At 44.2% G+C, this 13,347-nt stretch overlaps 1 protein-coding gene across 1 annotated transcript in view; it reads left to right on the plus strand.

Annotated features, from left to right (window-relative positions):
* Positions 1–13,347, plus strand: part of COPS2 (COP9 signalosome subunit 2) — a 51,713-nt gene that overhangs the window by 21,864 nt on the left and 16,502 nt on the right. Inside the window, exons 5-7 of the mRNA XM_018562903.1 lie at positions 769–858; positions 3,665–3,742; positions 12,615–12,789. Coding sequence (XP_018418405.1) covers positions 769–858; positions 3,665–3,742; positions 12,615–12,789 — 343 coding nt within the window. The remainder of the gene's footprint in view (positions 1–768; positions 859–3,664; positions 3,743–12,614; positions 12,790–13,347) is intronic.

The raw sequence follows: 13,347 nt of genomic DNA on the forward strand, positions 1-13,347 counted from the left end.
GCGGGGGGGGAGACAAGACGAGAGAGACACTGACCGATGCTGGCGGAGGGGGGAAGATAGAGAGACACCTAATTACGCTAGGGGAGGCCAGAAAGGGGTCATGAGTGGAGATAGTTTAAGAAAGCCTGATCTAGACGCCGTCATTTTCAGGAAAGGCTTTGCATGTTTCAGCAGGACAATGCTAAATGGCATACTGCAACTGACAATAGCATGACTTCGTAGTAGAAGAGTCTGGGTGCTTAACTGGCCTGCCTGCAGTCCAGACCTTTCACTAACTGAAAATATTTGGCACATCTTGAAACGACAAATATCACAAAGAAGACCCAGGACTGTTGAGCAGTTGGAATTTTATATCAGGCAAGAGAGAGATAACATTCCTCTCTCTCAAAACTCCAGCAACTGGTCTCAGTTCCCAGACACGTACAGAGTGTTGTTAGCAGAGAGGATGCTGCACCGTGGTAAACATGGCCCTGTCCCAACTTTTTTGAGCCGTGTTGCTGCCATCAATTTCAAAATGACCTTATTTTTTCTTAAAATGGTTCATTTTCTCAGTTTAAACATTTGATATGTTTTCTATTGTGGATAAAATCTATGTTTAGGACATTTGCCAATCATTGCATTCTGTTTTTATGTAGATTTTACACAGCGTCCCAACTTTTTTGGAATTGGGGTTGTAGAAGGAGTCTGACTTTTTACCTTCTTTTGCGGTTAAGTTATATGCGAAGTGTACTTGTTTGCTTAGACTATTATTTTTTTTCCTTTTTGCAGATGGACCTTCTACAAGAGTTTTATGAAACAACTCTTGAAGCTCTCAAGGATGCAAAGAATGATCGGTTGTGGTTTAAAACAAACACAAAGGTGGATTGTGCATTTGTTATACAGCTTTCAGATGAATTACAGCATGGTGTTCTTAAAGGGTGTTTAAATTTCATCAAATCCATTGCAAATCCAGAAAATCAGGGTTTACTCCTCACATGAAGTGACTGTGTGACTGACCCTTCATTTGAACAACAATCTTCCCATAGGTTTATACGTGCATTTAACTCATCATTTGCATGTTATTTACCTGTAAAAGACTTCCTTGTTTAAAAGTCCTGAGACGGCTGCTGGGTGCTTCCATCCTATATGTGATGTTAGCAGCCCCGGTAGAGTCAGAACTGTCACGCAAGTGACACTATACCCCATCACTCTTCATTCCTGAGTTACTACATATAAGTTTTTATGTAGGGAGGTTAAGGGAGAAATGGAAGATTTGGGCTAGCACGGAGAGTAATTAGCCCTCTACTCTTCTGGGAGTGTCTGACAGGAAAGGAGGGGAGAGGTGGTGGCAGGAAATGTATTCCGGCTGCTACCTGTACATCACAGCGACGAGAAGTGCAGGTGACACCATGTGCAACCACCTACCGGAAGTGAATGGGAAAAGCTGTAAATGCTCTTTTCAGAGGAGCAATAAATAAGATACATTTTCACAGCAAACATGAAATGCATGACACAAATGTTTGCACTTGCTATTAAAGGCTAAGTTTACCTTTCTGACTATGTTTCATGTTACACCCATATTTAGGGTATAACATGAAACATGGTCACAAGACAGGATTGTTGAATGATGAAACTTCAAGTCCCATCAGTCACTATGGCAGAGGGACTTGTAGTTCTTAATGGAGGTGCGGTGACGTCACAGCCCATTCATAGCTTCCTCCTGTCCATGTTACTGAATGTCCGTACCGCGGTAGGGATATGGACAGCTGGAAGAATCTGCAGGAGCCAGAGCATTGCACCCTCAATCCGCTGATCCCAGTTGCAATGCTTTACTGGCTCCAATGAAGAAAAATTGTCAAGAGCATATTTTTTCCTTTTACGAAGAAGTATGCATTTACTTTTCTTTTTAAAAAGGTGGAATTTCCCTTTAAAGGAGAACTATGGGGTCAGTGTTTTTTCCCCATAGTTCTCCTTAGGGTAACGGGAGGACACAAACTAGCGTCCTCCTGTTACCCTAAGCTCAGTATACCGCGAGCTACAGCTCGCGGTATACTGAGACACCGGAGCGGATCCCGACGTAGATGACGGGATTCGCCCAGCTGCGTGAGTGACAGCTGGCTCTGCCTATCTAGAGGCAGAGCCAGCTGTACCCGCTCCCTCCCCTGTCCGTTCCGCCAGTCAGCGCTGGCAGATCGGAGCGGGGAGAGGGGAATCCAGCCCCTCCCCCTGTCACGGCAGAGAGCCGTGACAGGATCGAGAGGCGAGCGAACTCGATATGTGTTCGCTCACCTCCCGATCTACTGAGCCGACCTGTGACCGTCTCATTGTCACAGGTCGGCTAGAACTATGAGGTGAGTGAAAAGCACTCACCTCATCTCCTTTAAGGTAGGAGGCCCATTATGCAATTACAAAAAAAAGGGTTTATACTGTATGTGCTTTACTTTTTCTAGTTTTCTTAAAGTGACACTAAGCTCTAAGGCTAGGTTCACACCTAAGCAATTCAGATGCTGAGCTGTTTTCGCGCGTTTTTGATCGCGTGACTGTTCATTGTAAATCGTGCGGTTTTCAATGCATAGAGATGTCTATGGGACCCAAACTGCAAGACAACCGCCCGAGAATAGCTCCTGCACCTTTTCGCGCAACAGGCGATTTTCATCCATGCGACAAACCGCAAAGGTGGGAACAGCCTCCATTGACTTCAATGCGAATCTGTGTTTTGCGCGACAAATTGCCTAGGTGTGCACCGGCCCTTAGGAGTTGAGCTTCAAAAATGCATTCAAGTACCTTAACTATTAACAAACATGTATCTTATTTGTGTATAACTCAGCTGTATACCCTCAAATAATCTCTGAATTCGTTCTGACACTGTCCTTCCTTCAGGGGGGTGGCTACTTGTCCCTGTGTGTGTGTTGTAAAGTAGCCACCACTCCAAGCTCACTCCGATGATGGACTACATTAGACTTTAGTCAGTCACGGGAGCGAACTTGGTTCTTTTGTCTAAGCAACAAAGCTCAGTTATTAAAAGGACAAGATTTAAAAAAAAAAGATTGCTGTATTGTGAAACTAACCCAATCCTTGTTTTTTCTGTCTTTCTGTCCTTTTTAATAATCCTAGAGTTTTGGTTAAAGGAGAACGGATCCCAACATTACTGTCTGGATCCACCCAGCTGCGTGAGTGACAGCTGGCTCTGCCTATCTAGAGGCAGAGCCAGCTGTACCCGCTCCCCCGTCCGTCTCCGCCAGTCAGCACTGGAGGATCGGACAGGGGAGGGGGGGAATCCCTGCAGGGAGCCGTGAGTGACAGTCATGGCTCTCTGCACGGATAGATCAAGAAGTGAGCGAGCGGCGGTATGTGTTCGCTCACTTCCGGATCTGCTGAGTCGACCTGTGACAGTTTCATTGTCACAGGTCGGCTGAGATTATGAGGCTTAGTGAAAATCACTCGCCTCATATTTCTCCTTTTAAGCTCTGAACAGTCTATATTTCAGATGTAATATTACATTTTCATGATTCTTTCAGTTCTTCTGGAGGATGATCTGCTTTAGAATACATTTTCACTTTGGATTAGGCCTTTGCTAGCAATGTTTATCCTTCTAGCAGCCTTTTCAAACAAAGCTTGCTGTTTAACCACGGCAGTTATAATGAAGTTTAGAAAATAAATAATATCAGTGGATTCTTTTTTGCAGCTCGGTAAGTTGTATTTAGAAAGAGAAGAATATGGAAAATTACAGAAGATTTTACGCCAGCTACACCAATCTTGTCAGGTAATATAGGTTTGTCTTAATTATACTTTTCTGAAATTGTCTGCCTTAGTAAATCAGTGGTCTAATTGACCACTGGGAAGAAATTAAGAAAAAAAAAAGGGATGCACAGAAATGAAATTTTCAGACCAAAAACGAAATAAAAAAATGTCAGGCCGAAAATTACTTATTTTTCGAACCTTTTTTTTTTTTTTTTAATCATTTATTTTATTTTTTTTATTTTTTTCCCAAGTCATCTTCCAGAGCAGCACCTGAGAGAAGGGATCCACCCACCTGAAACAGGAAGCACATCATCCACAATTAGAATAAAAGGGGCAGTCCCTTCTATTAGAAAACAGTATTTGTGTTTTTTCTCCGGCCGAACAGGAGCATCGTAACGTTTGTTATTTTACTCCAGGCCTTTGTGCTAGATAGCAGTGGCATCCGACTCTCACTCACAGGGACAGAGGACCTGAAGGGCCTCATGTGCGGGACATTTACCCAGGACTGGTTCCCCCAGAGTCCTTATAAAAACTGTTTGCCCAGAGGTTTCCCTCTATAATTGAAGGAGATGGCAACTATACTCCTTGGCCTAGTGACTCTAGCTGAGTCTCCCGGAGGGTCCTGCTAGAGGAATTGACGGATCACCCGCTGGGCTCTCTGGCCCGAGGGCAGAGCTTGGTCACAGCAGGACATGAATACCACGTCTTGTTGGCAATCCACACCAGCAAGGAGGGGCGCCAGGAGTGGGGCAGGAGCGTCAGTCCAGCCGGCAAGGGGTGTGTTACTCAGTCGGACCCTTCTTCACAGGCTGCTTCTCCTATTCTAGGGGTTCAAGGCGCCAGGTCTCCAAGGTAGGTGGGTCTACAGTTGACAAGTCCCCCCTCCCTGTACCCTCTTGCTTTGGGGGCCTGCCTCGGTGGGGCAAAGGGTACTTGGCTTGGTTTATGCACCTCCTGTGTGTTTCTCTCCACGTATGTGCAACTTGGTCTCGTGTTTGGCAGTCTCTGAGCCCTTCTCTTTTTTTGGCATAAGTATAGGATAAGCCCCTGCCAGCAGAAGCCAACAAACCCTAAGATGTGCTTCCTGCATTGACAAACTTTTTATCCCGGTCCAAGCCTTTTTGTCAGATCTGTGCATCTCCTGAGAGTGGCATGCTTGGTAGAGAGTCCATGGTTATATCTCTCATATACACGGGATCTGGCTCCTAGGCTGCTGGGGACGGATCCTGGCTGTTCCACTTTTTTGGGGGGCTTCCTCTGCACTCTCCCCTCTCGTGTACATCTTGCTGGGGGTAGGGAGCATGCTTCATTGTCATGTCTTATACTGGAAGGAAGGTATTCCTAGCAGTGCCCATCTCATGGAATACCTGAGACTGCAGGGCCACACAGTGTTGGCGGTAATGCGGTGTGTTTTGTGGTACTCAGCCATGTGCTTATGCCTGCAGACAACTTACCGGTGAAACAGACGGCAAGGTATGTAGTACCCTAAGACATGTTTTCTTTGGTGCTTAGACGTGGAATGGATTATTCCTATTCCCTGTTTTTAACTTAGATATGTTGAGGTATAGGGGTGGTGGGTGGATCACCCTGTTTTACATTGAAAGGCAGGCAACGGTTCATTTTACAAGGTTTGCAGATAGGTGGTAATATGTTCCACACTCGTCTTTTTTCTATTCAACACTTTTTTATTGTTTATATCTTAGAGTCGTTATATTTAAGGACCTTCCTAAAATTTTACCTTTTAATCTCAGGCTGCTAGGTTGAGTTTTTTTCTTAATTGCTTTTCAATTTCACCTGGGTGTGGGTGCTCCATAGGTGAATTACCTTGCTGTCTGCACTGCTGGAAATCTCCAGACAATCTGGGGCGGTTCCTCCCAATTGGGCAGCACTCTTATTTTTTGCCCTTAGATCGCAAGAGCCTTGCTTTCCCTTTTAGGGTTAAACCTGATAAGGCTCTATGTATTTGGTATAGGGTGAGTATTTCCCTAATTGTTTGTTTTCAATTTTACCTGGGTGGGGCTGTTCCACAGGTGAATGACCTTACTGTCTGCTCTGTTGGAAATCTCCAGACAGTATGGGGCGATTCCTGACATTTGGGTTGCACTGTTATATGTTGCCCTTCTATCGCAAGAGCCCTGCTTTCACACTAGGGTGAACCTGATAAGGCTCTATGTATTCGGCATACGCTGAATAAACAAATAATTGGATATGCCATGGCCTTTATTGCTGTGATAAGAAGCTCCCTATAGAGAGCCTTGCCCAGCATCTATACTATAGCAGAAGCCTGTGCTACCTTTGCAGAGGTAATGGGGAATTTTTCTGCAGTTTCCTTGAATTCAGCATTTAGTTTTTTCCAATGGATTTCAATTCACCGGGGTGTGTCTGCACCACAGGTGATTGACCATTCTAACTGCACTGGTGGAAACCTCTAGACCACATGTGTCAAACTCAAGGCCCAGGGGCTGAATCCGGCCCACCAGGCCATTTCCTAGGCTTCTACTTTCAGATCTAGGTATTAAGTTATTAGTAAAACCAGTGATAATCGAATGCAGAGGCAATTATGATGAAGATTAGATACATTTACATAGTCTTACAGATACAACCGGCCCTTTGAGGGCAACCATGATGTTGATGCGGCCCATGATTAAATTGAGTTTGACGCCCCTGCTCTAGACAGTCATATGGGGTTCCTGCTACTTGGGTGGCACTGTTACATTTTTTCCTTATATCGCAAGAGCCTAATTTTCCCCTCCTAGGGTTAAAACCTGATAAGGCTCTAGGTATGCGGCATACGTTGATGAAACAAATAAGCGGTTGTGCCATAACTTTATCCCAACGGGATAAGACCACTTATAATGATTATTGTGGTGATAAAAGGCTGAATATAGAGACACCTATACTATAGCTGAATCTGGTCCTTAAGGGACTCTTCTATAGTTCCTTAAGTTAACCATTTTTCCTCTCACAGCTCAGGTGAGGTTTCCAATGGATTTCAGTTTCACCTGGGTGGGTCTGCTCCACAGGGGAACAACCCTTCCAACTACATGGGGGGGACGACGACCCAGATTGTGTGTGCGTGCGTGCGTGTATGAATGTGCCGCATATGCTTAAAGAACGACTAAGTGAAAATGCTGACTTATCCCACCTGGAGAAGACGGCTAATAATGATTACTGCCCTGCCAGAGTTATAAGAGGCTGCAGGTAGAAATCCTTGCCTATCATCTTCATTATAGCAGAAGTGTGTGGTACCTCTGCAAAAGTAATAAGATGGATCAAGGCAATTACATGCATTATTGCGGTTATGGGTGCTCTGAAGGCAAATGCTCTGAACACATACTTGACTACTATGACTTTTTCTGCACCTGTGTTTGTGAAAGACAGAAGTCGGTTGCATCTAGGTTTTCATGTCAACTTCTGTTTGCTTCAGACGCATGTGAACATGTGTAAATGCTTGTAAACACAATTGATGGCAGAATGATACTAGATGCGTCTAGACACATATGCACGTGAATGCACACGTGTCATTAACGCATATAGGAGCATAATTTCAACATCTATTTTTTTTTTCTGCACATAGGGCTATGGAGTGCAAGTGGAAAGTATGAATGTAACCTTATACTGCCTATCTTTATATATGCTGGTACCTACCAAGTAACCCTGGTTGGTTTAAGCTTACCCCACGGAGGTTCTCCTAGACAAGACTTGGCTTATGCATCCTTTTGCCGAACGCACACAGTTTAGAACTTTTTAGGCTGTGTATCCTGTTTTGTTAGGGATTCTCTATGGAACATGGCCTTTTTGCAGGCTATACCGTGAAAATCACTAGCTTTGTCCTGTACCCACCCTCAGGTAGTTGACTTCATATTTTTACGTTCTGTTCAATTGCGCACATAAGAATTGGACTTAAGTCAGGGAGGATATCAAGTGTGTATTCACCCCTCTATTATATACAAGTTGTAATGGCCAAGGAATACTGACTGCTCCCTGCATTCAGAAGCCATTTGGCATAATTATTCACATGTTTTAGGGAAATGTTATGCGGTTGAAAATAAATGTAGTATGGTTTTATGCCAGATAATTTTATATTAGAAAGTAGGGATGCACTGATACCGGTATTTCGGTATCGAGTTCGAATACAGATATTTTTTTTTTCGTTACTCGCTGAATACGAAGTACCGGAAGTCCCATTCAGGAAGCCAGGCGCCGTGTAATGACTCGCCACCCGGCTTCCCGATTAGCAGGGAAGCCGTCCCCATGCTTCTAGTCAGTAGGTGACGAGAAAGCATGGAGCTGGCTTTCTGGTCAATCAAAAAGCCGGGTGTTGCGTCATTACACGGCCCCTGGCTTCTGATTGGCCAGCTTCCCTTCACAAGGGACGAGAGAGCATGGAGCTGGCTTCCTGGCCAATCGGGAAGCCGGGCAGTGTGTAATGACATGCTACCTGGCTTCCTGATACTGGAAGTATCTGGCTAGGCATCGGAGCATTTGGGCGAGTACGAGTCAAATACTCGGCATCAGCATAGATACTAGTACTAGTATCGGTGCATCCCTATTTGAAAGCACTGGAATTGAATGCAGAGGTGTGAATTGAGACCATTGTTCTGGACACCTACCTGAATGCAGCCGATGTGGACAAGCCCCAATAAACAAGATCACTGCATAGTATATAGCTCCACACTTAGACATAATAGTCTATTGGGTACAACTACATGGTAGGGGGCTTTTACCCCTACAGATTTATTTATGATGATGTAAAAACCTGCTTTTTTACATCGGCTCCTCTATTCTGCCTATAGTATTGGAGGAGTGTCAGACCTTAGGATCATAAGCGAGCCATCTAATATTTATTTTCTCATAGTTGCCTCTTCTTGCATAAGGGCACTTTAAAGTACAAGTCAGGTGTCCAGTAATGGCTTCAGAGCTGCTGCTCTGTTTTTTCTGCTAGGAAAGACAGGTTGGTGAGAGTGCATGTAACAAAGGGTAAAACGCCCTGTTACATTTATTTGCTTATTTAACACATTCGTATGCTTAACTCCTCAGATTTGTGAAGCAATGCTCAAACAGCTCACAAATAGGGGAATGATAAAAGAAATTTGAATAAACTTAGGTACTGTGTATAAGTATACAGATGGTTAACTGGATAAATATAGCTTACATACCCAGGGAGCCCTTGACTTCTGAAAAGATCAAAAGTCCTGGAATTGTAAGTCTTTAAACAAGGGCCCTGGGTACATTCAGTAAGATGTCCTAGACAAGGCTCAAACAAACTTTACATCATCTTCGTGCGTGTGTGGCAAATATATATTTATTTCTTTATGTTTTATTATTATTGGTATTTATATAGCGCGGACAATTTTCGCTGCGCTTTACATTCACATCATTCCCTGCCCTTACAGAGCTGACAATCTAAGGTCATATCTCACATGCATTCATACAAGGGCCAATTTATACGGGAGCCAATTAACCTATCAGCATGTCTTTGGAGTGTGGGATATGTATACTTTCCTTACTGAGAGGCCATAATCCATGGCAGCTTAAGTAGGTGATGGTTCATCGCTGACAGTGCGTGTACAGACACACACGATACATTTAGACATGTATATTAATGCTTTTTCTATCCATAGTATCTACTACCAAATTACGTGTGAGTTGATACCACTTGAGAAAAAGACTAATTATACTAGCTGCAGATAACGATTGGGGCAGAGGTTTTTATATACAGTCTAGAGCAGTGGTTCTCAACCTGTGTAACCTCAGGACCCACATTTGTCCTTGGTCATTAAGTCGCGACCCAAGTCGCAGTGCAATGGAGCGCACGGCATTAGGGTACCACGCGTTCTGGTGCAGATGTACGAACTGTGGGTGGTAGGTGCATTTGGGGTACCATTTAAAATGAATGGCAACGCAACAGCCTGGATCCTCAGCCTGGGGTCCAGTGTGGGTTGCTGTAATGTGACGGAGCTCCATCCATATGCATTGCTTGTACAACTCCCTTGTGCGCCCTGTAGAGGTGCTGGGAACCAGAATGTTATGTCACTCTGGTCCAGGAAACTCTACAGGACATGTGAGGAAGCTATAAGCAATGTATGGATGGAGCTCCCTCACAGCCATACCCCTAGCCCACCCCAACTCAAGCTGACACTTGGCACCGATCAGCATATTTTAAATGGTTACTTGGCGCAAGAACTGACAGTGCTGCGCTAGGAGGAGGCTGAGGAACCTCTCGCCTAGAAAAGTGTAAGGCTTGTGGCGACCCACTGAACAAGGGGTCGCGACCCACTTTTGGGTCAAGACCCACCAGTTGAGAAACAAGGGTCTAGAGTCTGCTGCTGGGTAGTCCTGGTGTGCAGCATCCTGGACAGTTATTGGCAGCTTGAGGACCTGGGAGGACAGAGATAGATTCCAAGAGGTTAAGCATCCCTATTTTTGTCCTATTTCATATCCTATTTCATTCATTGTATAGAAGTTAGCTTCTAAATCTAACTAGGCTTTAGAAGGTTTCTCTGACACTACTTGGAATCAGTCAATCTCAGAAGAGATCCTAGAATATTTTGACCTGTTTCAGGGCCTAAGAAAGGCTGGAAAATATCACAACACTGATGCCTGGTGGCTTCTGACATCCATCGCCCTGTCATCCTCTAGAATTTTTTATGACCAGCCTCAATAATGCCTTAGACACATCTTGGGCAGAGAAAGCTAGGTTTTCACCAGAGAAAATCTGTAAGGAAGCCGCTGAGCTAAGTTACAATATCTGGTGTAGCGCTGCAGAGTTGCCCTGCTCATCTGTTTTGATCAAACTCTTGGCAGTGTCGTCGCCCCCCCTCCCCCCGAAAAAAGTTTACCAATTTCTAGCTTATACTCTCAGGTGCTGCCCTGGAAGATGACTCGGGAAAACAGAAGTTAGGTACCTGGTAACTTTGTTTCCAGGAATCTTCCAGGGCAGCAGGGATTCCCGCCCTGCTTGTTGAGGGATGTGGTTCAACATGAATTTCATGCTTGCTGTCTGGTGATCCTTTCTGCCCTTCGGTTCTATTGTAATACTGAGGTGGTTAGGAGGGACCTCCCTTTTATTTTAATTGTGGATGATGTGTTTCCTGTTTCAGGTGGGTGGATCCCTTCTCTCAGCTGCTGCCCTGGAAGATTCCTGGAAACAAACTGAGGACACAGTAAGCTTACTATGTTCTCAGTTATTTACAAACACTCAGCGATCAGCTCCACTCGCCATCTTGACTGATTCACCTGTCACAGGAGGCCGAGTTCTCCTCCCAAACTGCCCCGCTTGGCCTCCTGACGGCTGTCTCGTCCCTGCACCGCCCTGCACGGCCTTTTGACTGCTTCTCTTCCCTGATGAGCATCGGCAGCTGGATCAGTTCTGTGTGCCCTTCGATCCCCGCTGTCTCTCACAGGCTGGGGAGAGGAGAGGAGGGGACACAGACTGGTGCCCAACAGTGAGGAGTAGAAGCTAGGGATGCACCACATTTTCAGGTGTTTTGGTACTATCAGCATTTTGTCCACAGTACCATTTTCTGCCAAAATTTCAGTGCATCCCTAGTAATTATATTAATATCCGAGTCTTAATATAAGCAATCTGCAATCCCCTATACCCCAGCACTCAAATTGGGAGAGGAAGGATCAGCATTTTGCCTCAATCAGGCTTTATTGACTTGCAGAGTGTTTTCAGTCAGCAAACAAGCTGATAGGAGGGTAGGCCGGAGGGGTGACCTCATTAGTTTACTGCTGTTCCTTCATTGTGCAATCCAGAAGATTACTAAATATATTAAAGCCTACAATGAGTGTACTGGGCCTGGCTGTGCTGTATGGTATGGTATGGATGTTTGGCTCATAAGACTGGGTGAACTGCGAACCCAGATGTGCTAATGGCTGAGTGGTTCAGTGATGGCACACAATCTCCCATCACTTCTCATCTTGTGCTATACTGCCCTAGATTAAAGAGGATGTGTGTGAACCACAGGACTCCAAGGGTGGATTCACACTTATTTGCGTAATAAAAAAGAAGATAAGGGGCTTTCCAGGTGCCCAAATTAGTTCTTATGAACAGTAGCCGGCTGTCAAAATATAGAGAGAAAAAAGCTGACCACTGCCCTTGCCATGAAATATAATATACGCCTCTAGTAGTCAAATGTTTAAAGCAGAACTTGAGACAAACAGCTGATTGCAAAGTTTAAAAAATTATATCCGAACTGTTTTTAGTTATTATAGGATTTGTAACTTTGTTCAGCCAGTCTTCTGATTCACACACCTCCTATTGATTGCATTCATTTTAAACAATACTTCAACTATATAACATGGTGGATACGTGAGATTTTGATATCGCCATATGAATCACCGAGGTAGATAAAGAGATCAACTAAAATGTACTTAACTCCAATATAGTTTTCTTTTAAAGAAGTACTCCAGGAAAACATTTTTATTAACCTTTGCATTGGAGCTAAGTGCTCATCTGGGTCTAGGGAGGAGACTAACAAAATTATACTCGCCTGATCCTCCGAGCCAGCTTGGTTTCACACCGGTCCCTGGAGCCTCTTTCCCCCTTCGCTGCAGTGGCCTAAGTTCCTGTAAATCGTCACATTCTATACACTGCATATAGAACGTGAGGATGCCAAGGGACATTCAGTTGCTGGAGGGAGCACTGTCACAGTCTGTAGGCTCCAAGGATTGGGTGAATATAACTCTTATTACTTTCCTCCCTACACCAAAACAAGCACTTAGCTCTTGCAGTGGCGGGGGTAGCCCCACTGCAAGTGTTAATAATAATTTTCCCCAGAGTTCTATTTTAAGCATGTAGCTGTAGCATTTGGAGGGTGAAATACTTTTCTACAATGTATCTGTGGAATTACTTGTACATCAGTAGTGTAAGTGTTGTGTGTATTTAGACCGATGACGGAGAGGATGATCTGAAGAAGGGAACTCAGCTTCTGGAAATCTATGCTTTGGAAATTCAGATGTATACAGCACAGAAAAACAATAAGAAATTGAAAGCACTATACGAACAGTCCTTACACATCAAATCTGCTATCCCACATCCTCTTATTATGGGAGTCATCAGAGGTAAGGAACTGGCATTACTCTTTATTTTACAAATCTGTGATTTATGGGAAGGAAAAAAAAAAAATCCCATGACTGATTTAGATGTTGGAATTCATTTTGGATATTATGCAACATTTACCCATTCAACATGCTATTATAGGTCTCAGAAAAGGAGATCCCATACCTGTAATCATTGTAACTGATCGAAATGCTTTTTTTCCCTAAATTGTGTGTAGGTTTTATGCAGTTATTTGTAGATTTCAAGAGCGGGACACACCGCTGCAATCCTTCCATTCTCAACAGTAGCTACAGATCCCTATTTTAGCAGATCAGGGAAGACATCACTGGAGAGTCCTGTCAGCTGATGACATGAAGAAATATTAACACACCCTTCTTCCAAGGAGTGGAGAAAGAAGCAGGGTTAAAGCTGGTTATACACGCTATGAATTTCCCTTGTTTAACTCCATTGGCTGAACAAAAGAAATCCATCGATTACCCCGTCCGTGCTAAATGTGTGGCTGAGGAATTCCCATTGCTGGCTATTGTATTCAGTAGCCATTGATCCAGCAGCCACTGAGT

The sequence above is a fragment of the Nanorana parkeri genome, unplaced genomic scaffold (assembly GCF_000935625.1).
Source record: "Nanorana parkeri isolate BGI_ZX_2015 unplaced genomic scaffold, ASM93562v1 scaffold611, whole genome shotgun sequence".
Lineage (NCBI taxonomy): Eukaryota > Metazoa > Chordata > Amphibia > Anura > Dicroglossidae > Nanorana > Nanorana parkeri.